The sequence below is a fragment of the Rhinoderma darwinii genome, chromosome 4 (assembly GCF_050947455.1).
Source record: "Rhinoderma darwinii isolate aRhiDar2 chromosome 4, aRhiDar2.hap1, whole genome shotgun sequence".
Taxonomy (NCBI): Eukaryota; Metazoa; Chordata; class Amphibia; order Anura; family Rhinodermatidae; genus Rhinoderma; species Rhinoderma darwinii.
The window spans coordinates 11,680,206-11,707,884 of NC_134690.1; the positions used below are offsets into that span (position 1 = coordinate 11,680,206).

The 27,679-nt window shown below is 37.4% G+C and overlaps 1 protein-coding gene across 1 annotated transcript in view; it reads right to left on the minus strand.

Moving 5' to 3' along the window:
• The window catches only part of SCARA5 (scavenger receptor class A member 5), a 386,619-nt gene that overhangs the window by 314,204 nt on the left and 44,736 nt on the right, over positions 1 to 27,679 (minus strand). The window contains exon 3 of the mRNA XM_075860822.1: positions 2,864 to 2,992. Within this exon, the coding sequence (XP_075716937.1) occupies positions 2,864 to 2,992 (129 nt within the window). The remainder of the gene's footprint in view (positions 1 to 2,863; positions 2,993 to 27,679) is intronic.

Genomic DNA, 27,679 nt, shown 5'->3' on the forward strand with positions numbered 1-27,679 from the left:
CCCCCATAATACACCCCCACCGAAGACGCCACACCCTAAGTGTCCCTGGAAAAAAATTTCAAATGTTGCCAACTATGCAAGATTAGATACGCCGGCTCAGCAGGCGGTATCACACATGATCAGCTCAGACGCACACTGTCCCTGGAGATTATATTATAATGAAGTCCAGTAACATTACATGATGGGGATTGTAGTGATTTTAGTCAATCATCCGTCACTTGGTAACGCCCGGCCCAGTATTCATCCCCCCTCAGCTCTGACTCCATAAATCCAGGATTAAGTATTTCTTGCCGCGCTGTCCCCCGGGCCGGTGTTCCTTTACTCTGGGGATCTGATTAATCACACATCTTTCTATATCACCCCATGGAAATAATTAAGGAACAGCTGAAATCACACAAATCATCCCTCAGTATCACTGAATCACCACTATATACAGATGTAGCAGAACTGAATGTGTTATGGAACTGCTCCATTGTTGTATAGTGATAGATCAGTAAGTTTACGACTTGTGCACATTCAGCACTGCTACATCTACATAACATGTTGGCACGGTCATAGTACTCATTTCATTAGTCTGATCTGTCTGCTTCGATATTGCACGTTGCCTAGCAACCAACTGACTCTTGTCTGGGTGACCACCATTCCGGAACACGTAGCGACATGTGTTGTAATGTTCACCTTCAGTTTTATCTTCTGTACAGGGGACTGCCTCTTTATGTTACACCGACTTGTTTAAGTTCATGAGAAAATTGCACAAAAATGCCCTGTCACAGCATTCATCATAGTGCCCCATAACTGTGCAAGTCACTGTACCCCCATAACACAGACAGCTACAATACCCTATAACTATGAAAACTACAGTGCCTCCACAACATTACCAACCACAGTCATCTAGGAGTCACAGTAACTGCAGTGAGGATTTCAGCTACATACATTGCTCGGAAAAAAGTATCACACATGATAGGATTAGATACACCAGCTCTGTAGACTGTATCATACAAGACAGGATTAGATACACAGTTTAGCAGACAGTATCACACATGATAGGATTACGTACACCGATCTAGCAGCCAGTATCACAAATAAAAGGCTTAGATACAACAGCTCAGCAGACAGTATCACACATAAAAAGCTTAGGTACAGTAGCTCAGCAAACTGTATCACACATGATAGGATTAGGTACACAGCTCAGTAGATAGTATAACACATGATAAGCTTAGATGCACCATCTCACCAGACAATATCACCACACGATAGGCTTAGATACACCATCTTAGTAGATCGTAACACACATGACAATCTTAATACACCGGCTCAGCAGAGAGTATCACACATGATAGGGTTAGATACATTATCTCAGTAGACAGTATCACACATGACAGACTTAGATACATCAGCACAGTAGGCTGTATCACACATGACAGGCTTAGATACATCAGCTCAGTAGGCTGTATCACACATGACAGGCTTAGATACATCAGCTCAGTAGGCTGTATCACACATGATAGGCTGAGATACATCAGCTCAGTAGACAGTATCGCACATGACAGACAGATCCATCAGCACAGTAGGCTGTATCACACATGACAGGCTTAGATACATCAGCTCAGTAGACTGTATCACACATGATAGGCTGAGATACATCAGCTCAGTAGGCTGTATCACACATGATAGACTTAGATATATCAGCTCAGTAGGCTGTATCACACATGATAGACTTAGATACATCAGCTCAGTAGGCTGTATCACACATGACAGGCTTAGATACATCAGCTCAGTAGACTATATCACACATTATAGGCTTAGATACATCAGCTCAGTAGACTGTATTACACATGATAGGCTGAGATACATCAGCTCAGTAGGCTGTATCACACATGATAGGCTGAGATACATCAGCTCAGTAAACTGTATCACACACGATAGGCTTAGATACATCAGCTCAGTAAACTGTATCGCACACGATGGGCTTATATAAACTGGTAAAGCGAAATCCATGATCCAGCACCAGGCCATGTTCTCCCTGGCGGTCGTGACTAGACATGTAAAGTTCATGGGGGAACACATACTACTGCCCCAATACCGTGTGTGATGGATCCTCCCGAATGCTTATTCTACTCCACGTATATATATGAGCTGCTGCTTAACAAACACCGGGGCCTAAAACTGTGGAAAACTTTCCAAAATTCCATGAAAAAGCATCAAAGGGGTTCTACTTTTTGGGCAATTCTCAGGTTGTCCAGCTGTTGGAGCCCCCAGAGATCGGCTATGATCTGTTAACCCAGAAGCAAGTGCTCAATTCCCCTGCAGCGCCTCCACAGGGAAAATGAAGTATTACACAGCTCCCAATGGATTATCCGTGTCGGGTTGCCGAGTACATTGTACGGAATCCTACAGAAAAAACCTCTGTGTGCGTCCGTACAATATCTGAGGCATAAGTAGGAACAGTAAGGGCCCGTGCATGAGGTTATATGCTGCAGCCAGTTGCCAGATCCGCATCATTTTGGAAAATGCAATGTTTGCCTGGTATAGAGCGGAGTACTTGAGATATGAAAGAGTCTCACATAATTTGGCAAGTTCTTGTGATAAACTCAGCCACACCTCTAAAAGTGAAACTGTGGGTCTATGGGAGATTATCCAAAAATGTACAGCAGATGCTACATGAATATGCAGAACGTGCCTCAATGTGTTTATGAATCTGCCCCTGTGGAGAGAAGCTTGAGGGGTCATCTAGAAGACAGTGGGAAGCCCACGTGGTCAAAAACATTGGCCAGTAGTCATAGACAACACAATATACATCTCATTATCTGGTTAGAAGACTTCAGGGACAATTGGTTTCTTCTAAGCTTTACAGTGGCCTTACCTGCCAAGATGAAGACTCCAACAAGGATAAGAAAAACGAGTAAGTAGAGACCGACCACCGCGTACTTCAGAGCTGCGATGGACCCCAGCTGCCCGCAGCGGCGTGACGATTTCCTTCCATTTCCTGGACCTGCACATAAAGGAAAGGTGAAACATCTTGAGAAGTTGGTTGAGAAGAACCATGGTCCTCGGGTGGCCATACTACATGGACTGAGTAGTATGACCCAACTCTAAGGTTCAATCCAAAGTAGAGATTTTGGCCCACATTTACTAAGGAGGTTAGAGGAGGGATTTGTGCCAAAGGAACAATCTTCTTGGCACATTTTTAACAGTCTGGCAGTGAGGGAATTAAATTTACACCTGCATTGGGCAGACATAGATTTGCTCCAATTTTTTTGCCAATTTTGCGCCCCTTTCCTCCTTACTATTTTTGTTGCCCGCCAAATCCGGCAAGTGACAGGAAAAGTCGCAAATTATCCCGCTTAATACATGTGGACCCTTCTGTAAATTCTAGGACCAAATGCCCTTATGAATTTAGGGATAAGGGATTCTCCAATCTATGGAATATTCCTTCTACCCGGTCTGCTCATGTTTTCATGTTGATTGAACTGATCTATTCTTAGGTGTAAAGCTGGCCATACACATTAGATAAAAGTTGGTCGAACACGCTGATCTTGGTGGGATCGACAGACGATCTAATGAGTGGGGGTCTCCCGACCTTTCCTAATGGCAGATGTTGGGTGAAAGAAGGATTGGATTTCAGCATGCCCAATTCTTTGTCCCCAAAAGAGATAAGCGGTGATAAGTGGTGTCTGGGAGTAGATTATTTTCCAATCCCTATTGAAATAAACGTGCACGCTCAGCCAAGCGAGAGAAATAGCTTAAAGGGGGTGTCCAGCTTAGAAAACCTATTTTCATATACTGTACTATTAGGGAATTCTGAGGTAATAGCGAGGGGTCGTCTGTTCAGGATCCTCATCTCATGGCCAGAGTGGAGAGCGGTTACATAGAGCGTCTCTGGAGGACCTGTCCTGTATTACACAGACAATACATTGATATGAAAGGGCAATGTGTAATACTTCATTTCTCCTGTGGTGGCACTGCAGGGAAATTGAACACTTACTACCAGGTTTCCCCACAGATCACAGCTGATCGCTGGGGGTCCCAGCAGGGGGAGACTTTGTGATCTGCTCATTACCAAGTGATACTTGGAACAAGTAGAGACTGCCCAACATGGGACCCCTTTAAGCTTTAGGGCCCAATGAGTTTATATATAGTATAAACATAATGTACCGGTTTAGGAAACCCCACTGTATATATACGGCACAGGTTTAAGCTTGCTGCCCAAGCAATTTATGATAGACAATGATGATCACACATAAAAAGTGTATTATTAGCAGGAAAAAATAAATAGCTAAAAAGTAAACAAATATTTTTTTTAACTATAAGCCTAAAAATGATTAAAAAAAATTGTGTATAAAATTTAGAAAAGAAACCTGCATTGATCACAAAAAACATCGCAAAAATCATGTCACTAGCCCAACAAATAAAAATGTTATAGCCGTTTAACTAACACCTGCTAAAAACAGCTAAACGGTGCCTGGTGCTGAACCAGTTAAATCCACCCACCAGATTACATTTCCATCAAACAGCGAACCGATCCTCGGCCCACAGTAACAATATAATAAATTGGACAATCTTTTTTTGGTAGGATCCCTGACAAGCTGTTAACAGGGTGTCTTCTACTCGGACCTCTAGTGATCAGATATAATCTGCGATGGAAGCCAACAACAACAAGTGTTGAATTTCCCTGTAGTGCCACCACAGGAGAGATAAAGCATTACATGGTGTCCATTAAAAATAATGGGCCATTAGGGGTGCGTTGTGTCCTCCAGAACAAGAGCCACTCTCTGGCTTATAGATGGGGGCTCAAAACGCCAGGCCAACATCTATCAACTCATAATGCCCTAATATCATATTTAAAAATAGGTTTTCTCTACCAAAAAAACTTTAAAGGACCAATTAGCCATGGTTGCGATTCACTTGTGGTTAAGACCCTATGCATCGATATGCCTATTGTATTTTGGGATCAGGAAAATCATAGAATCTGGTGGATCAATTGTAAGTGTACCCCAATGTAACATAAGTTATTCTGCCTGTATCCTGAGTGGTAAATCCATCTGAAGATCATTTTCAAATTATGAGAAGTAAAACTCGAAACGCGTGGTGTAAATGGATTACCCCGCTATTGTTTAGACTAGAGGTAATGAAATAATGGTGCTGAAGTTTCTGATACAGGAAATAAAATATCATTAAAAAGTCAAATTTCTCCTTCTCTCCCGATCCTCACTCTCAGCTCTTAATAGACTGGCCAACCTATCAAACGCGTCGGGTTAAAGCGAAAAACCGCAAAAGGGAAACAGATGTAGAGCAGAGGAAAAACCTCAATAAATTGTGGCTTGAATGTATTTGCAATTTTAATCTACAAAAGATGTACAGAACTCCAACCTGAAATATATGAAGACACCTTCCATGGAAGAAGCGTATATTGCACAATGTGATGAGAGGAGAGCGGGCCGCACATATCTCATATCTGATGTCCTAGAAATCTGCTGACAAATCACACAAGTTCCCAATTACCAGACCTCATGTGTTTCCAGCTCACCCAGCCTCCTGAACGCCGGGTCTGTCTAGTTATAATGAACCTCTTGGTATTATAAAGCTCTGTTCACATTATAGGGCACATACGCACTGGAAATCCCCCAGCATATGTGCCAAAAGTAAACCCCCGATTTTCTATTCTTGACAGTGACTTATCCATAGGCTCCCTTGCTAAAAAAGTATACTGCATGGTACACATTTTTATTGTGGTGGCTGCCTGTACAATGTCGACGTATGATGGATGCAAAAAGGACACTCTTTTTGGCACCAGTCAAGTCTATGGACCCATTCAGACATGCGCGCCAAGCCATGGAGAGACAGCCATAAAAGCCATATCCCATCATTGATCTCTAGTCCTAAGCAGAGCTGCCCAAAAGTGTCTATTGGGGGACAGACTATGGGGGCACCTCCAGATCACTAGTGATTGAGGCGATTGCTCATTAAGTTTTCTGACCGATTGTGATCATGAAATCCTTGTCACATGATCATCTGTATTCCATGCACTGAACTGATCTCCATGATCAGGGAGAGGAAGCTTCTTTTTAGCAGCCCATCATGTTCAGCTTCCGGATCCTGGACAGGTGAGTTACCCCATGGACACCAGGTATAAATTAACACCTTCAGTGCCCTAGACCAGAAATGCTGTCATTAACCATTTCACTACTCTAGACCACCAGGGAACGCTAGACCACTAGGGATATTGTCATTAACCCCTTAATTAGACTAGGCCACTAAGGAATAAAATGCATTAGCCGGTCTAGACCAAGAGATTATATGATAATTAACCCCCAAGCCACCATAGGTATGATTACCATTGACACCTAAGCTAAGCCAGACTACCAGCATTTAATATTAAAGGGGTTTTCCATGATCAGACAACTTATGACCTATCCACCGGATACCAGGACCCTGCACCGATCAACTGCTTCTGGGCACCGGACGTCCATGCCGGAAGCAGATGGCTCCGGTCACGGAATAGTGGCCGAGCTGCCGTACTATTCAAGTGAAGTGGAGCAGAGCTGCAGTTCTGCGGAACCGCCACTATGCAGTCTATGGAGCCATCTGCTTCTGGCTCCAACTACTGCATACCATTCAAAACATCTGGCGCTTCGGAGGCAACTGATCGGGGGTCTGGGTGTCGGACCGATCATATACGGATGACCTATCCGGTGGATAGGTCATCAATTGCCCGATTGTGGAAAACCCCTTTAAGCACCCACAAAGCAGCCCCCCAAAGTTCTGAAAGTCTCCATGCCCCTTTTGTGGACCCCTCTCTTAGTCAATCAACCACAACTGAATGACTGCTTGCATACATATGTTTATTTTCGGCTTCGAGGGGCCGTTCTTTGAGTTTATCCACTAGGTTAGTGTTGAGGCATCACCTAATAGATACCTGGTGACTTGTCTGGGTGACAAATTTTCTTCTACTCTAGGGCTAAATGGCTTTGGCATCCTCTCCATGCCTGGCCATTGATTTCTTCTGACTATATGTCCTATGATATGGGCATTACACCTAGGATGGAGCACTCAGCCACCTTCATTGTAGCATTGCATTGCCCCCCAGTTAGATACAGGGTTGAAGATGTCCTATGTAGCCGTATAGTCCTGGGCCAAAAAGTTTTCCTCTGTTCCATGCAGCAGCAGGTGCACAGTAATTCAATATCTTACATACTGGAAACAGCCATGAAATTCGACTCAGTGACTCGACACCTGCAGATTTACTCCTCGATCAAGTCACATGGCAAACAAGAATATGGTTATCCTCATTTTCCCCTCAGGCTATGACGGTGTTAATATATAAGCAGCACCTCTCTAGCATTATAAGGAGATGTTTAATCACAAATGTAGATAATTGGATAGATAGAAAATAATTAGGGCATTGGAACCTCCAAAGTAACTTTAGACGGGACGATAATTAGAGACTGTGCACATTCTCGGTGCCAAAAACTCCCATTATTGGACGGAGCGTGCTGTGTGTAACATGATCCCGAGCTCCAGAGACCCCTGGAAGAGCAGAACGAGCATTACAAAAGTTCTCAACCCAACAATAAAACTCTGCACGTGTTTCTGTGTTTTCCTACAACCGGGATCGACACAACACTCTGTTCGTATTACCCATTGTATCCATCCGTCCCTCCAACTATGTGACATCTCGTGATTAACGGCAAACAGCCCGGTTCTTAGGGATGAAAACATTTACACAGCTGGTAATTTGGCACCAAATTCCTTGCGGTGGAGGTTCAGGAAGACGTGCACCTTGGCACCGTAGTCGGGTCTCCCGGGAAGAGGTGGTTTCTCTACAAACCCATGATAGAAATATCCCTCTTAGTCAACCAGTGAACTGAAATGACATTGAGCAATCTCAACCACTCCGGCAGCCAAAACAAAACTCGAAACCGCTGCCATGGAACACAAAAATTAATTTATATATGACCTCTCCGGGCTATACGTATGTATCACAACCTGTCACCACTTGGAAATGTCTTCCAGATATCTACATATCCCTCAAATAAAGACATTGTATCCATAGAAGCTTCTCAATCCGGACCAGGGGCGGGCTGTGCAGGTGCTCTGACCATCTTGGCCAACGTCTTTGGCACGTTGGGCAAGAATGTGATTCCTGAGAGCTGCTGCCCATAACCACAATCCCACACATGAGTAATCCCTTCCCCACATCGGTCATTGGTGTAAGAGACTATTCTCCGGGCGGCGCTGTATCCATTGACATATATTTTTTTTCTAGGCAAAGCACGTTCTAGAGATTTGCTATAAATTCAATAAGACGTCTTGTTATAGGAATGATCTGATCATCAAAATTATCCAGGATTAATTACGCACCAGGTCATGACCACCCACTAACATGACTTGAATAAATACAGGCAAGGTCTTGAGGGACACAATATAAATGGATATTCCAGGTTATGGGGTCATTAGATCGTCTGATAATCGCTTGCAGATGGAGATCACCTTTTAATGCTTTAATATAATCTTCGGGGGACTATAATTTTGATGGCCTATTCTTAGGATAGGCCATCAAAATCAGATTGGTGGGGGACGGACTCCCAAATAGGTGACTGAAGGGGCCGCGGTACTCGCTTGCACAGTGTCATATATTTGTTTGTGGTTGTGTCTGGTACTGGAGATCACTGAGGTCAATCCCAGAGTTGCAATACCAGACACAGCCACCACCAAATGTACAGCACTGTGTCCAGTAAATAATAAAGGGGCGCTGACGCGCTGTGGCCAGTGAGCACCGTGGTCCCTTCAGTCAAATGAACAGCAGGGGTGCCATAACTTGGACCCCTACCCATCTGATATTGATGGCCTTTCCTAAGTATAAATAATCAAAATTATTATCCTGGAAAAAAAACTTTTAATTATTCAAGTAGCAACGTGAGGCTCCATCACATTACCGAGACTCACAAGCAACCTCGATGTTCCTCTCTGAGGGAAAAAGTTCTTGGGGCGTCTTGTGAAGTTTGAAAGAATTCTGACCATGTCACACGTCCTTTCACACCACAGGGAAATGTGAAAGTTGCAAGTGACCACATGTTGACGTTGAGCCCTACTTTAACGTTCTACAACAAAAAAAAATAACATAGTGACCTGCAGTACCATGCCTGACCACATGGTGTGCTGTTAAAAGGAACCACGTCTATGTACAACTTGAAGTACAAAGGATGTTCATACCCTTAGTGATAAGTCAATAGTTAAAGCCATTATTATTCACGAAAAATTCCAGGCTGCTCACACTGATTTAAAATGGTTGTTCCATATTGGAAAATTCCTTGAATTAAATAAGGTCCTCCACCAAAAAACTGATTACAGATCACCTGGCAGCATGTTTTCACTGTCCGTGCAGCGCCATCCCCCAGGAAAAGCAAGTATTAAAGAGTCCCATTAAAAAAAATGGATATTCCATATAATCCATGAGTGTGCCGGGTTCCCCAGAGAAAGAAGTTTCTTGTAGGCACTCTGCACCGGCTGATAAATAAAGCTCTTAAAACGGAGTGCCCACCTCATTCTCTTCATGTTAAATGCCCTAATCATCTATTTAAAAATGAATTTTCTCAACATAAACAATTTAAATATTCTTTTGCATTAAATTTTACCTAAACAGCTTATTTTACAGACATGCAAAATATCCTAACCAGATCAATATTTTTGTCCATAGTGGGCAGCATTATAGTAGTTATATTTTTGTATATAGGAGGCAGCATTATAGTAATTATATTCTTGTATATAGGGGGCAGTATTATAGTAGGTATATTCTTGTATATAGGAGCAGTATTATAGCAGTTATATTCTTGTATATAGGGGGCAGTATTATAGTAGTTATATTCTTGTATATAGGGTGCAGTATTATAGTAGTTATATTCTTGTATATAGGAGCAGTATTATAGTAGTTATATTCTTGTATATAGGGTCAGTATTATAGTAGTTATATTCTTGTATATAGGGGGCAGTATTATAGTAGTTATATTCTTGTATATAGGGGGCAGTATTATAGTAGATATATTCTTGTATATAGGAGCAGTATTATAGTAGTTATATTCTTGTATATTGGGGCAGTATTATAGTAGTTATATTCTTGTATATAGGGAGCAGTATTATAGTAGTTATATTCTTGTATATAGGGGGCAGCATTATAGTAGTTCTATTCTTGTATATAGGGGCAGTATTATAGTAGTTATATTCTTGTATATAGGGGACAGTATTATAGCAGTTATATTCTTGTATATAGGAGCAGTATTATAGTAGTTATATTCTTGTATATAGGGGCAGTATTATAGTAGATATATTCTTGTATATAGGAGCAGTATTATAGTAGTTATATTCTTGTATATAGGGGGCAGTATTATAGTAGTTATATTCTTGTATATAGGGGACAGTATTATAGTAGTTATATCCTTGTATATCGGTGGCAGTAATATAGGAGTTACATTCTTGTATATAGGAGCAGTATTATAGTAGTTATATTCTTGTATATAGGAGCGGTATTATAGTAGTTATATTCTTGTATATAGGGGCAGTATTATAGTAGTTACATTCTTGTATATAGGGGCAGTATTATAGTAGTTATATTCTTGTATATAGGAGCGGTATTATAGTAGTTATATTCTTGTATATTGGGGCAGTATTATAGTAGTTATGTTTTTGTATATAGGGGGAGTATTATAGTAGTTATATTCCTGTATATAATAGACAGTATTATAGTAGTTATATTCTTGTATATAGGGGCAGTATTATAGTAGTTATATTCCTGTATATAGGGGCAGTATTATAGTAGGTATATTCTTGTATATAGGAGGCAGTATTGTAGTAGTTATATTCTTGTATATAGGGGGAGTATTATAGTAGTTATATTCTTGTATATAGGTGACAGTATTATAGTAGTTATATTCTTGTATATAGGATCAGTATTATAGTAGATATATTCTTGTACATAGGAGCAGTATTATAGTAGTTATATTCTTGTATATAGGAGGCAGTATTATAGTAGTGATATTCTTGTATATAGAGGCAGTATTATAGTAGTTCTATTCTTGTATATAGGAGCAGTATTATAGTAGTTATATTCTTGTATATAGGGCACAGTATTATAGTAGTTACATTCTTGTATATAGGAGCAGTATTATAGTAGTTATATTCTTGTATATAGGAGCAGTATTATATTAGTTATATTCTTGTATATAGGGGCAGTATTATAGTAGTTATATTCTTGTATATAGGGGGCAGTATTATAGTAGTTATATTCTTGTACATAGGAGGCAGTATTATAGTAGTTATATTCTTGTATATAGGGGGCAGTATTATAGTAGTTATATTCTTGTATATCGGGGCAGTATTATAGTAGTTATATTCTTGTATATAGGAGCAGTATTATAGTAGTTATATTCTTGTATATAGGGGGCAGTATTATAGTAGTTATATTCTTGTATATAGGAGCAGTATTATAGTAGTTATATTCTTGTATATAGGAGCAGTATTATAGTAGTTATATTCTTGTATATAGGAGCAGTATTATAGTAGTTATATTCTTGTATATAGGGGAAGTATTATAGTAGTTATATTCTTGTATATAGGGGCAGTATTATAGTACTTATATTCTTGTATATAGGGGAAGTATTATAGTAGTTATATTCTTGTAAATAGGGGGCAGTATTATAGTAGTTATATTCTTGTATAAAGGGGCAGTATTATAGTAGTTATATTGTATATAGGGGAAGTGTTATAGTAGTTATATTCTTGTATATAGGGGGCAATATTATAGTAGTTATATTCTTGTATATAGGAGGCAGTATTATAGTAGTTATATTCTTGTATATATAGTGGGCAGCATTATAGTAGTTATATTCTTGAATATAGGGGCAGTATTATAGTAGTTATATTCTTGTATATAGGGGCAGTATTATAGAAGTTATATTCTTGTATATAGGGGCAGTAATATAGGAGTTACATTCTTGTATATAGGGGCAGTATTATAGTAGTTATATTCTTGTATATAGGGAGCAGTATTATAGTAGTTATATTCTTGTATATAGGAGAAGTATCATAGTAGTTATATTCTTGTATATAGGGGGAGTATTATAGTAGTTATATTCTTGTATATAAAAGACAGTATTATAGTAGTTATATTCTTGTATATAGGAGGCAGTACTATAGTAGTGATATTCTTGTATATAGAGGCAGTATTATAGTAGTTATATTCTTGTATATAGGAGCAGTATTATAGTAGTTATATTCTTGTATATAGGGCACAGTATTATAGTAGTTACATTCTTGTATATAGGAGCAGTATTATAGTAGTTATATTCTTGTATATGGTGGAAGTATTATAGTGGTTATATTCTTGTATATAGGAGCAGTATTATAGTAGTTATATTCTTGTATATAAGAGCAGTATTATACTAGTTTTATTCTTGTATATAGGAGCAGTATTATAGTAGTTATATTCTTGTACATAGAGGGCAGTATTATAGTAGTTATATTCTTGTATATAGGAGCAGTATTATAGTAGTTATATTCTTGTATATAGGGGCAGTATTATAGTAGTTATATTCCTGTATATAGGGGCAGTATTATAGTAGGTATATTCTTGTATATAGGAGCAGTATTATAGTAGTTATATTCTTGTATATAGGGGGCAGTATTATAGTAGTTATATTCTTGTATATAGGAGCAGTATTATAGTAGTTATATTCTTGTATATAGGAGCAGTATTATAGTAGTTATATTCTTGTATATAGGGGGCAGTATTATAGTAGATATATCCTTGTATATAGGGGGCAGTATTAGGCTGGGTTCACATGTGGCGGAATTTCACTTGAATTCCGCTGCGGACACTCCGCAGCGTTAATCCGCAGCGGAGCCATTTCTCCATTGACTTCCACTTAAATTTAGAAGTGTTCGTTTAGACGATGCGTAAAATTCCGCTGCGGAGCATAGGCTGCGGAGCGGAATTTGGTGTCTGCAACATGCTCTGTCTGTTGCGGAGCAGTGGCGGACTGGTTGACTTCAATGGAGATTCTAAATTCCGCAATGAAGTCCGCAGCTGTCATGCACATGTTATGTGTGCTGCGGATGTGTCTGGCTTTTTTAACATGACATTTCTTCATTCTGGCTGGACCTATGTATTTCTAGGTCTACAGCCAGACTGAGGAAGTCAATGGGGCTCCCGTAATGACGGGAGCGTTGCTAGGAGACGTCAGTAAATAGTCACTGTCCAGGGTGCTGAAAGAGTTAAGCGATCGGCAGTAACTGTTTCTGCACCCTGGATAGTGACTACCGATCCCAATATACAGCAACCTGTAAAAAAATAGAAGTTCATACTTACCGAGAACTCCCTGCTTCTGTCTCCAGTCCGGCTTCCCAGGATGACGCTTCAGTCTAAGTGACGGCTGCAGCCAATCACAGGCCAATCACAGGCTGCAGCGGTCACATGGACTGCCGCGTCATCCAGGGAGGTAGGGCTGGATGCCGAAAGAGGGACGCGTCACCAAGACAACGGCCGGTAAGTATGAAATTAGTTTACTTTCACTAGGGAAAGTGCTGTCCCTTCTCTCTATCCTGCACTGATAGAGAGAAGGGAAGCACTTTTCCCGCAGTCCGCAGCAGCTAGTCCGCATCAATTTACTGCACATTTTGGGCAGATCCGCAGCCGTAATCCGCAACCCGGATTAGGTGCGGCATTGATGCGGACAGTTGCGGAGGAAATCCGCCACGTGGGGGCATGCCCTTATAGTAGTTATATTCTTGTAAATAGGGTGTAGTATTATTGTAGTTATATTCTTGTATATAGGTGACAGTATTATAGTAGTTATATTCTTGTATATAGGATCAGTATTATAGTAGATATATTCTTGTACATAGGAGCAGTATTATAGTAGTTATATTCTTGTATATAGGAGGCAGTATTATAGTAGTGATATTCTTGTATATAGAGGCAGTATTATAGTAGTTCTATTCTTGTATATAGGAGCAGTATTATAGTAGTTATATTCTTGTATATAGGGCACAGTATTATAGTAGTTACATTCTTGTACATAGGAGGCAGTATTATAGTAGTTATATTCTTGTATATAGGAGCAGTATTATAGTAGTTATATTCTTGTATATAGGAGCAGTATTATAGTAGTTATATTCTTGTATATAGGGGCAGTATTATAGTAGTTATATTCTTGTATATAGGAGCAGTATTATAGTAGTTATATTGTTGTATATAGGGGGCAGTATTATAGTAGTTATATTCTTGTATATAGGAGCAGTATTATAGTAGTTATATTCTTGTATATAGGAGCTGTATTATAGTAGTTATATTCTTGTATATAGGAGCAGTATTATAGTAGTTATATTCTTGTATATAGGGGAAGTATTATAGTAGTTATATTCTTGTATATAGGGGCAGTATTATAGTACTTATATTCTTGTATATAGGGGAAGTATTATAGTAGTTATATTCTTGTAAATAGGGGGCAGTATTATAGTAGTTATATTCTTGTATATAGGGGCAGTATTATAGTAGTTATATTGTATATAGGGGAAGTGTTATAGTAGTTATATTCTTGTATATAGGGGGCAATATTATAGTAGTTATATTCTTGTATATAGGAGGCAGTATTATAGTAGTTATATTCTTGTATATATAGTGGGCAGCATTATAGTAGTTATATTCTTGAATATAGGGGCAGTATTATAGTAGTTATATTCTTGTATATAGGGGCAGTATTATAGTAGTTATATTCTTGTATATAGGGGCAGTAATATAGGAGTTACATTCTTGTATATAGGGGCAGTATTATAGTAGTTATATTCTTGTATATAGGAGCAGTATTATAGTAGTTATATTCTTGTATATAGGGGCAGTAATATAGGAGTTACATTCTTGTATATAGGGGCAGTATTATAGTAGTTATATTCTTGTATATAGGGAGCAGTATTATAGTAGTTATATTCTTGTATATAGGAGAAGTATCATAGTAGTTATATTCTTGTATATAGGGGGAGTATTATAGTAGTTATATTCTTGTATATAAAAGACAGTATTATAGTAGTTATATTCTTGTATATAGGAGGCAGTATTATAGTAGTGATATTCTTGTATATAGAGGCAGTATTATAGTAGTTATATTCTTGTATATAGGAGCAGTATTATAGTAGTTATATTCTTGTATATAGGGCACAGTATTATAGTAGTTACATTCTTGTATATAGGAGCAGTATTATAGTAGTTATATTCTTGTATATAGGGGAAGTATTATAGTGGTTATATTCTTGTATATAGGAGCAGTATTATAGTAGTTATATTCTTGTATATAAGAGCAGTATTATACTAGTTATATTCTTGTATATAGGAGCAGTATTATAGTAGTTATATTCTTGTACATAGAGGGCAGTATTATAGTAGTTATATTCTTGTATATAGGAGCAGTATTATAGTAGTTATATTCTTGTATATAGGGGCAGTATTATAGTAGTTATATTCCTGTATATAGGGGCAGTATTATAGTAGGTATATTCTTGTATATGGGAGCAGTATTATAGTAGTTATATTCTTGTATATAGGGGGCAGTATTATAGTAGTTATATTCTTGTATATAGGAGCAGTATTATAGTAGTTATATTCTTGTATATAGGAGCAGTATTATAGTAGTTATATTCTTGTATATAGGAGCAGTATTATAGTAGTTATATTCTTGTATATAGGGGCAGTATTATAGTAGTTATATTCTTGTATATAGGAGCAGTATTATAGTAGTTATATTCTTGTATATAGGGGGCAGTATTATAGTAGATATATCCTTGTATATAGGGGGCAGTATTAGGCTGGGTTCACATGTGGCAGAATTTCACTTGAATTCCGCTGCGGACACTCCGCAGCGTTAATCCGCAGCGGAGCCGTTTCTCCATTGACTTCCACTTAAATTTAGAAGTGTTCGTTTAGACGATGCGTAAAATTCCGCTGCGGAGCATAGGCTGCGGAGCGGAATTTGGTGTCTGCAACATGCTCTGTCTGTTGCGGAGCAGTGGCGGACTGGTTGACTTCAATGGAGATTCTAAATTCCGCAATGAAGTCCGCAGCTGTCATGCACATGTTATGTGTGCTGCGGATGCGTCTTGCTTTTTTAACATGACATTTCTTCATTCTGGCTGGACCTATGTATTTCTAGGTCTACAGCCAGACTGAGGAAGTCAATGGGGCTCCCGGAATTACGGGAGCGTTGCTAGGAGACGTCAGTAAATAGTCACTGTCCAGGGTGCTGAAAGAGTTAAGCGATCGGCAGTAACTGTTTCTGCACCCTGGATAGTGACTACCGATCCCAATATACAGCAACCTGTAAAAAAATAGAAGTTCATACTTACCGAGAACTCCCTGCTTCTGTCTCCAGTCCGGCTTCCCAGGATGACGCTTCAGTCTAAGTGACGGCTGCAGCCAATCACAGGCCAATTACAGGCTGCAGCGGTCACATGGACTGCCGCGTCATCCAGGGAGGTAGGGCTGGATGCCGAAAGAGGGACGCGTCACCAAGACAACGGCCGGTAAGTATGAAATTAGTTTACTTTCACTAGGGAAAGTGCTGTCCCTTCTCTCTATCCTGCACTGATAGGGAGAAGGGAAGCACTTTTCCCGCAGTCCGCAGCAGCTAGTCCGCATCAATTTACTGCACATTTTGGGCAGATCCGCAGCCGTAATCCGCAACCCGGATTAGGTGCGGCATTGATGCGGACAGTTGCGGAGGAAATCCGCCACGTGTGGTCATGCCCTTATAGTAGTTATATTCTTGTAAATAGGGTGTAGTATTATTGTAGTTATATTCTTGTATATAGGGGGCAGTATTATAGTAGTTATATTCTTGTATATAGGGGGCAGTATTATAGTAGTTATATTCTTGTATATAGGGGCAGTAGTATAGTAGTTATATTCTTGTATATAGGGGCAGTATTATAGTAGTTATATTCTTGTATATATGGGGCAGTATTATAGTAGTTATATTCTTGTATATAGGGGCAGTATTATAGTAGTTATATTCTTGTATATAGGCGCAGTATTATAGTAGTTATATTCTTGTATATAGGAGCAATATTATAGTAGTTATATTCTTGTATATAGGGGGCAGTATTATAGTAGTTATATTCTTGTATATAGGGGCAGTATTATAGTAGTTATATTCTTGTATATAGGCGCAGTATTATAGTAGTTATATTCTTGTATATAGGAGACAGTATTATAGTAGTTATATTCTTGTATATAGGGGGCAGTATTATAGTAGTTATATTCTTGTATATAGGGGCAGTATTATAGTAGTTATATTCTTGTATATAGGAGCAATATTATAGTAGTTATATTCTTGTATATAGGGGCAGTATTATAGTAGTTATATTCTTGTATATAGGGGGCAGTATTATAGTAGATATATCCTTGTATATAGGGGGCAGTATTATAGTAGTTATATTCTTGTAAATAGGGTGCAGTATTATTGTAGTTATATTCTTGTATATAGGGGGCAGTATTATAGTAGTTATATTCTTGTATATAGGAGCAGTATTATAGTAGTTATATTCTTGTATATAGGCACAGTATTATAGTAGTTATATTCTTGTATATAGGAGACAGTATTATAGTAGTTATATTCTTGTATATAGGGGGCAGTATTATAGTAGTTATATTCTTGTATATAGGGGCAGTATTATAGTAGTTATATTCTTGTATATAGGAGCAATATTATAGTAGTTATATTCTTGTATATAGGGGCAGTATTATAGTAGTTATATTCTTGTATATAGGGGGCAGTATTATAGTAGATATATCCTTGTATATAGGGGGCAGTATTATAGTAGTTATATTCTTGTAAATAGGGTGCAGTATTATTGTAGTTATATTCTTGTATATAGGGGGCAGTATTATAGTAGTTATATTCTTGTATATAGGGGGCTGTATTATAGTAGTTATATTCTTGTATATAGGGGCAGCATTATAGTAATTATATTCTTGTATATAGGGGCAGTATTACAGTAGTTATATTATTGTATATAGGAGCAGTATTATAGTAGTTAAATTATTGTATATAGAGGGCAGCATTATAGTAATTATATTCTTGTATATAGTTGGCAGCATTATAGTAGTTATATTCTTGTATATAGGAGCAGTATTATAGTAGTTATATTCTTGTATATAGGGGACAGTATTATAGTAGTTATATTCTTGTATATAGGGGGCAGTATTATAGTAGTGATATTCTTGTATATAGGAGGCAGTATTATAGTAGTTATATTCTTGTATATAGGGGCAGTATTATAGTAGTTATATTCTTGTATATAGGAGCAGTATTATAGTAGTTATATTCTTGTATATAGGGGAAGTATTATAGTAGTTATATTCTTGTATATAGGGGAAGTATTATAGTAGTTATATTCTTGTATATAGGAGCAGTATTATAGTAGGTATATTCTTGTATATAGGGGGCAGTATTATAGTAGTTATATTCTTGTATATAGGGGGCAGTATTATAGTAGTTATATTCTTGTATATAGGGGACAGTATTATAGTAGTTATATCCTTGTATATCGGTGGCAGTAATATAGGAGTTACATTCTTGCATATAGGGGCAGTATTATAGTAGTTATATTTTTGTATATAGGGGGAGTATTATAGTAGTTATATTCCTGTATATAGGGGGAGTATTATAGTAGTTATATTCTTGTATATAGGGGCAGTATTATAGTAGTTATATTCTTGTATATAGGGGGCAGTATTATAGTAGTTATATTCTTGTATATAGGGGGTCAGTATTATAGTAGTTATATTCTTGTATATAGGGGGTCAGTATTATAGTAGTTATATTCTTATATATAGGGGGCAGTATTATAGTAGTTATATTCTTGTATATAGGAGCAATATTATAGTAGTTATATTCTTGTATATAGGAGCAGTATTATAGTAGTTATTTTCTTGTATATAGAGACAGTATTATAGTAGTTATATTCTTGTATATAGGGAGCAGTATTATAGTAGTTATATTCTTGTATATAGGGGCAGTATTATAGTAGTTATATTCTTGTATATAGGAGCAGTATTATAGTAGTTATATTCTTGTATATAGGAGCAGTATTATAGTAGTTATATTCTTGTATATAGGAGCAGTATTATAGTAGTTATATTCTTGTATATAGGGGCAGTATTATAGTAGTTATATTCCTGTACATAGGGGACAGTATTATAGTAGTTATATTCTTGTATATCGGGGCAGTATTATAGTAGTTATATTCTTGTATATAGGAGCAGTATTATAGTAGTTATATTCTTGTATATAGGGGGCAGTATTATAGTAGTTATATTCTTGTATATAGGAGCAGTATTAGGGCGGGTTCACACATGGCGGAATTGCACTTAAATTCCGCTGCGGACACTCCGCAGCGTTAATCCGCAGCGGAGCCGTTTCTACATTGACTTTCACTTTAATTTAGCAGTGTTCGTTTACACGATGCGTACAATTCCGCTGCGGAGCATAGGCTGCGGAGCGGAATTTGGTGTCCGCAGCATGCTCTGTCTGTTGCGGAGCAGTGGCGGACTCATGGCGGAATTTCTCCATTGACTTCAATGGAGATTCAAAGTTCCGCAATGAAGTCCGCAGCTGTCATGCACATGTCATGTGTGCTGCGGATGCGTCTTGCTTTTTTTACTTGACATTTCTTCATTCTGGCTGGACCTATGTATTTCTAGGTCTACAGCCAGACTGAGGAAGTCAATGGGGCTCCCGTAATGACGGGAGCGTTGCTAGGAGACGTCAGTAAATAGTCACTGTCCAGGGTGCTGAAAGAGTTACGCGATCGGCAGTAACTGTTTCTGCACCCGGGACAGTGACTACCGATCTCAATATACATGTATCTGTAAAAAAACATATAAGTTCATACTTACCGAGAACTCCCTGTTTCTGTCTCCAGTCCGGCCTCCCAGGATGACGTTTCAGTGTAAGTGACGGCTGCAGCCAATCACAGGCCAAGCACAGGCTGCAGCGGTCACATGGACTGGCGCGTCATCCAGGGAGGTCGGGCTGGATGCCGAAGGAGGGACGCGTCATAAAGACAACGGGCGGTAAGTATGAATTTCTTTTACTTTCACTAGGGAAAGTGCTGTCCCTTCTCTCTATCCTGCACTGATAGGGAGAAGGGAAGCACTTTTCCCGCAGTCCGCAGCAGCTAGTCCGCATCAATGTACTGCACATTTTGTGCAGATCCGCAGCCGTAATCCGCAACCCGGATTAGGTGCGGCATTGATGCGGACAGTTGCGGAGGAATTCCGCCATGTGTGGTCATGCCCTTATAGTAGTTATATTCTTGTATATAGGAGCTGTATTATAGTAGTTATATTCTTGTATATAGGAGCAGTATTATAGTAGTTATATTCTTGTATATAGGGGAAGTATTATAGTAGTTATATTCTTGTATATAGGGGCAGTATTATAGTACTTATATTCTTGTATATAGGGGAAGTATTATAGTAGTTATATTCTTGTAAATAGGGGGCAGTATTATAGTAGTTATATTCTTGTATATAGGGGCAGTATTATAGTAGTTATATTGTATATAGGGGAAGTGTTATAGTAGTTATATTCTTGTATATAGGGGGCAATATTATAGTAGTTATATTCTTGTATATAGGAGGCAGTATTATAGTAGTTATATTCTTGTATATATAGTGGGCAGCATTATAGTAGTTATATTCTTGAATATAGGGGCAGTATTATAGTAGTTATATTCTTGTATATAGGGGCAGTATTATAGTAGTTATATTCTTGTATATAGGGGCAGTAATATAGGAGTTACATTCTTGTATATAGGGGCAGTATTATAGTAGTTATATTCTTGTATATAGGGAGCAGTATTATAGTAGTTATATTCTTGTATATAGGAGAAGTATCATAGTAGTTATATTCTTGTATATAGGGGGAGTATTATAGTAGTTATATTCTTGTATATAAAAGACAGTATTATAGTAGTTATATTCTTGTATATAGGAGGCAGTATTATAGTAGTGATATTCTTGTATATAGAGGCAGTATTATAGTAGTTATATTCTTGTATATAGGAGCAGTATTATAGTAGTTATATTCTTGTATATAGGGCACAGTATTATAGTAGTTACATTCTTGTATATAGGAGCAGTATTATAGTAGTTATATTCTTGTATATAGGGGCAGTAATATAGGAGTTACATTCTTGTATATAGGGGCAGTATTATAGTAGTTATATTCTTGTATATAGGGAGCAGTATTATAGTAGTTATATTCTTGTATATAGGAGAAGTATCATAGTAGTTATATTCTTGTATATAGGGGGAGTATTATAGTAGTTATATTCTTGTATATAAAAGACAGTATTATAGTAGTTATATTCTTGTATATAGGAGGCAGTATTATAGTAGTGATATTCTTGTATATAGAGGCAGTATTATAGTAGTTATATTCTTGTATATAGGAGCAGTATTATAGTAGTTATATTCTTGTATATAGGGCACAGTATTATAGTAGTTACATTCTTGTATATAGGAGCAGTATTATAGTAGTTATATTCTTGTATATAGGGGAAGTATTATAGTGGTTATATTCTTGTATATAGGAGCAGTATTATAGTAGTTATATTCTTGTATATAAGAGCAGTATTATACTAGTTATATTCTTGTATATAGGAGCAGTATTATAGTAGTTATATTCTTGTACATAGAGGGCAGTATTATAGTAGTTATATTCTTGTATATAGGAGCAGTATTATAGTAGTTATATTCTTGTATATAGGGGCAGTATTATAGTAGTTATATTCCTGTATATAGGGGCAGTATTATAGTAGGTATATTCTTGTATATGGGAGCAGTATTATAGTAGTTATATTCTTGTATATAGGAGCAGTATTATAGTAGTTATATTCTTGTATATAGGAGCAGTATTATAGTAGTTATATTCTTGTATATAGGAGCAGTATTATAGTAGTTATATTCTTGTATATAGGGGCAGTATTATAGTAGTTATATTCTTGTATATAGGAGCAGTATTATAGTAGTTATATTCTTGTATATAGGGGGCAGTATTATAGTAGATATATCCTTGTATATAGGGGGCAGTATTAGGCTGGGTTCACATGTGGCAGAATTTCACTTGAATTCCGCTGCGGACACTCCGCAGCGTTAATCCGCAGCGGAGCCGTTTCTCCATTGACTTCCACTTAAATTTAGAAGTGTTCGTTTAGACGATGCGTAAAATTCCGCTGCGGAGCATAGGCTGCGGAGCGGAATTTGGTGTCTGCAACATGCTCTGTCTGTTGCGGAGCAGTGGCGGACTGGTTGACTTCAATGGAGATTCTAAATTCCGCAATGAAGTCCGCAGCTGTCATGCACATGTTATGTGTGCTGCGGATGCGTCTTGCTTTTTTAACATGACATTTCTTCATTCTGGCTGGACCTATGTATTTCTAGGTCTACAGCCAGACTGAGGAAGTCAATGGGGCTCCCGGAATTACGGGAGCGTTGCTAGGAGACGTCAGTAAATAGTCACTGTCCAGGGTGCTGAAAGAGTTAAGCGATCGGCAGTAACTGTTTCTGCACCCTGGATAGTGACTACCGATCCCAATATACAGCAACCTGTAAAAAAATAGAAGTTCATACTTACCGAGAACTCCCTGCTTCTGTCTCCAGTCCGGCTTCCCAGGATGACGCTTCAGTCTAAGTGACGGCTGCAGCCAATCACAGGCCAATTACAGGCTGCAGCGGTCACATGGACTGCCGCGTCATCCAGGGAGGTAGGGCTGGATGCCGAAAGAGGGACGCGTCACCAAGACAACGGCCGGTAAGTATGAAATTAGTTTACTTTCACTAGGGAAAGTGCTGTCCCTTCTCTCTATCCTGCACTGATAGGGAGAAGGGAAGCACTTTTCCCGCAGTCCGCAGCAGCTAGTCCGCATCAATTTACTGCACATTTTGGGCAGATCCGCAGCCGTAATCCGCAACCCGGATTAGGTGCGGCATTGATGCGGACAGTTGCGGAGGAAATCCGCCACGTGTGGTCATGCCCTTATAGTAGTTATATTCTTGTAAATAGGGTGTAGTATTATTGTAGTTATATTCTTGTATATAGGGGGCAGTATTATAGTAGTTATATTCTTGTATATAGGGGGCAGTATTATAGTAGTTATATTCTTGTATATAGGGGCAGTAGTATAGTAGTTATATTCTTGTATATAGGGGCAGTATTATAGTAGTTATATTCTTGTATATAGGGGGCAGTATTATAGTAGTTATATTCTTGTATATAGGGGCAGTATTATAGTAGTTATATTCTTGTATATAGGCGCAGTATTATAGTAGTTATATTCTTGTATATAGGAGCAATATTATAGTAGTTATATTCTTGTATATAGGGGGCAGTATTATAGTAGTTATATTCTTGTATATAGGGGCAGTATTATAGTAGTTATATTCTTGTATATAGGCGCAGTATTATAGTAGTTATATTCTTGTATATAGGAGACAGTATTATAGTAGTTATATTCTTGTATATAGGGGGCAGTATTATAGTAGTTATATTCTTGTATATAGGGGCAGTATTATAGTAGTTATATTCTTGTATATAGGAGCAATATTATAGTAGTTATATTCTTGTATATAGGGGCAGTATTATAGTAGTTATATTCTTGTATATAGGGGGCAGTATTATAGTAGATATATCCTTGTATATAGGGGGCAGTATTATAGTAGTTATATTCTTGTAAATAGGGTGCAGTATTATTGTAGTTATATTTTTGTATATAGGGGGCAGTATTATAGTAGTTATATTCTTGTATATAGGAGCAGTATTATAGTAGTTATATTCTTGTATATAGGCACAGTATTATAGTAGTTATATTCTTGTATATAGGAGACAGTATTATAGTAGTTATATTCTTGTATATAGGGGGCAGTATTATAGTAGTTATATTCTTGTATATAGGGGCAGTATTATAGTAGTTATATTCTTGTATATAGGAGCAATATTATAGTAGTTATATTCTTGTATATAGGGGCAGTATTATAGTAGTTATATTCTTGTATATAGGGGGCAGTATTATAGTAGATATATCCTTGTATATAGGGGGCAGTATTATAGTAGTTATATTCTTGTAAATAGGGTGCAGTATTATTGTAGTTATATTCTTGTATATAGGGGGCAGTATTATAGTAGTTATATTCTTGTATATAGGGGGCTGTATTATAGTAGTTATATTCTTGTATATAGGGGCAGCATTATAGTAATTATATTCTTGTATATAGGGGCAGTATTACAGTAGTTATATTATTGTATATAGGAGCAGTATTATAGTAGTTAAATTATTGTATATAGAGGGCAGCATTATAGTAATTATATTCTTGTATATAGTTGGCAGCATTATAGTAGTTATATTCTTGTATATAGGAGCAGTATTATAGTAGTTATATTCTTGTATATAGGGGACAGTATTATAGTAGTTATATTCTTGTATATAGGGGGCAGTATTATAGTAGTGATATTCTTGTATATAGGAGGCAGTATTATAGTAGTTATATTCTTGTATATAGGGGCAGTATTATAGTAGTTATATTCTTGTATATAGGAGCAGTATTATAGTAGTTATATTCTTGTATATAGGGGAAGTATTATAGTAGTTATATTCTTGTATATAGGGGAAGTATTATAGTAGTTATATTCTTGTATATAGGAGCAGTATTATAGTAGGTATATTCTTGTATATAGGGGGCAGTATTATAGTAGTTATATTCTTGTATATAGGGGGCAGTATTATAGTAGTTATATTCTTGTATATAGGGGACAGTATTATAGTAGTTATATCCTTGTATATCGGTGGCAGTAATATAGGAGTTACATTCTTGCATATAGGGGCAGTATTATAGTAGTTATATTTTTGTATATAGGGGGAGTATTATAGTAGTTATATTCCTGTATATAGGGGGAGTATTATAGTAGTTATATTCTTGTATATAGGGGCAGTATTATAGTAGTTATATTCTTGTATATAGGGGGCAGTATTATAGTAGTTATATTCTTGTATATAGGGGGTCAGTATTATAGTAGTTATATTCTTGTATATAGGGGGTCAGTATTATAGTAGTTATATTCTTATATATAGGGGGCAGTATTATAGTAGTTATATTCTTGTATATAGGAGCAATATTATAGTAGTTATATTCTTGTATATAGGAGCAGTATTATAGTAGTTATTTTCTTGTATATAGAGACAGTATTATAGTAGTTATATTCTTGTATATAGGGAGCAGTATTATAGTAGTTATATTCTTGTATATAGGGGCAGTATTATAGTAGTTATATTCTTGTATATAGGAGCAGTATTATAGTAGTTATATTCTTGTATATAGGAGCAGTATTATAGTAGTTATATTCTTGTATATAGGAGCAGTATTATAGTAGTTATATTCTTGTATATAGGGGCAGTATTATAGTAGTTATATTCCTGTACATAGGGGACAGTATTATAGTAGTTATATTCTTGTATATCGGGGCAGTATTATAGTAGTTATATTCTTGTATATAGGAGCAGTATTATAGTAGTTATATTCTTGTATATAGGGGGCAGTATTATAGTAGTTATATTCTTGTATATAGGAGCAGTATTATAGTAGTTATATTCTTGTATATAGGAGCTGTATTATAGTAGTTATATTCTTGTATATAGGAGCAGTATTATAGTAGTTATATTCTTGTATATAGGGGAAGTATTATAGTAGTTATATTCTTGTATATAGGGGCAGTATTATAGTACTTATATTCTTGTATATAGGGGAAGTATTATAGTAGTTATATTCTTGTAAATAGGGGGCAGTATTATAGTAGTTATATTCTTGTATATAGGGGCAGTATTATAGTAGTTATATTGTATATAGGGGAAGTGTTATAGTAGTTATATTCTTGTATATAGGGGGCAATATTATAGTAGTTATATTCTTGTATATAGGAGGCAGTATTATAGTAGTTATATTCTTGTATATATAGTGGGCAGCATTATAGTAGTTATATTCTTGAATATAGGGGCAGTATTATAGTAGTTATATTCTTGTATATAGGGGCAGTATTATAGTAGTTATATTCTTGTATATAGGGGCAGTAATATAGGAGTTACATTCTTGTATATAGGGGCAGTATTATAGTAGTTATATTCTTGTATATAGGGAGCAGTATTATAGTAGTTATATTCTTGTATATAGGAGAAGTATCATAGTAGTTATATTCTTGTATATAGGGGGAGTATTATAGTAGTTATATTCTTGTATATAAAAGACAGTATTATAGTAGTTATATTCTTGTATATAGGAGGCAGTATTATAGTAGTGATATTCTTGTATATAGAGGCAGTATTAGGGCATGACCACACATGGCGGAATTCCTCCGCAACTGTCCGCATCGATGCCGCACAGAATCTGCGTTGCAGATTCTGCAGCGGATCTGCACAAAATGTGCAGTACATTGATGCGGACTAGCTGCTGCAGACTGCGGGAAAAGTGCTTCTCTTCTCCCTATCAGTGCAGGATAGAGAGAAGGGACAGCACTTTCCCTAGTGAAAGGAAACGATTTTCATACTTACCGGCCGTTGTCTTGGTGACGCGTCCCTCTTTCGGCATCCAGCCCGACCTCCCTGGATGACGCGCCAGTCCATGTGACCGCTGCAGCCTGTGCTTTGCCTGTGATTGGCTGCAGCCGTCACTTACACTGAAACGTCATCCTGGGAGGCCGGACTGGAGACAGACGCAGGGAGTTCTCGGTAAGTATGAACTTATATGTTTTTTTACAGATACATGTATATTGAGATCGGTAGTCACTGTCCCGGGTGCAGAAACAGTTACTGCCGATCGCTTAACTCTTTCAGCACCCTGGACAGTGACTATTTACTGACGTCTCCTAGCAACGCTCCCGTCATTACGGGAGCCCCATTGACTTCCTCAGTCTGGCTGTAGACCTAGAAATACATAGGTCCAGCCAGAATGAAGAAATGTCAAGTTAAAAAAGCAAGACGTATCCGCAGCACACATGACATGTGCATGACAGCTGCGGACTTCATTGCGGAACTTTGAATCTCCATTGAAGTCAATGGAGAAATTCCGCCATGAGTCCGCCACTGCTCCGCAACAGACAGAGCATGCTGCGGACACCAAATTCCGCTCCGCAGCCTATGCTCCGCAGCGGAATTGTACGCATCGTGTAAACGAACACTGCTAAATTAAAGTGAAAGTCAATGGAGAAACGGCTCCGCTGCGGATTAACGCTGCGGAGTGTCCGCAGCGGAATTTAAGTGAAATTCCGCTATGTGTGAACCCGCCCTTATAGTAGTTATATTCTTGTATATAGGAGCAGTATTATAGTAGTTATATTCTTGTATATAGGGCACAGTATTATAGTAGTTACATTCTTGTATATAGGAGCAGTATTATAGTAGTTATATTCTTGTATATAGGGGCAGTAATATAGGAGTTACATTCTTGTATATAGGGGCAGTATTATAGTAGTTATATTCTTGTATATAGGGAGCAGTATTATAGTAGTTATATTCTTGTATATAGGAGAAGTATCATAGTAGTTATATTCTTGTATATAGGGGGAGTATTATAGTAGTTATATTCTTG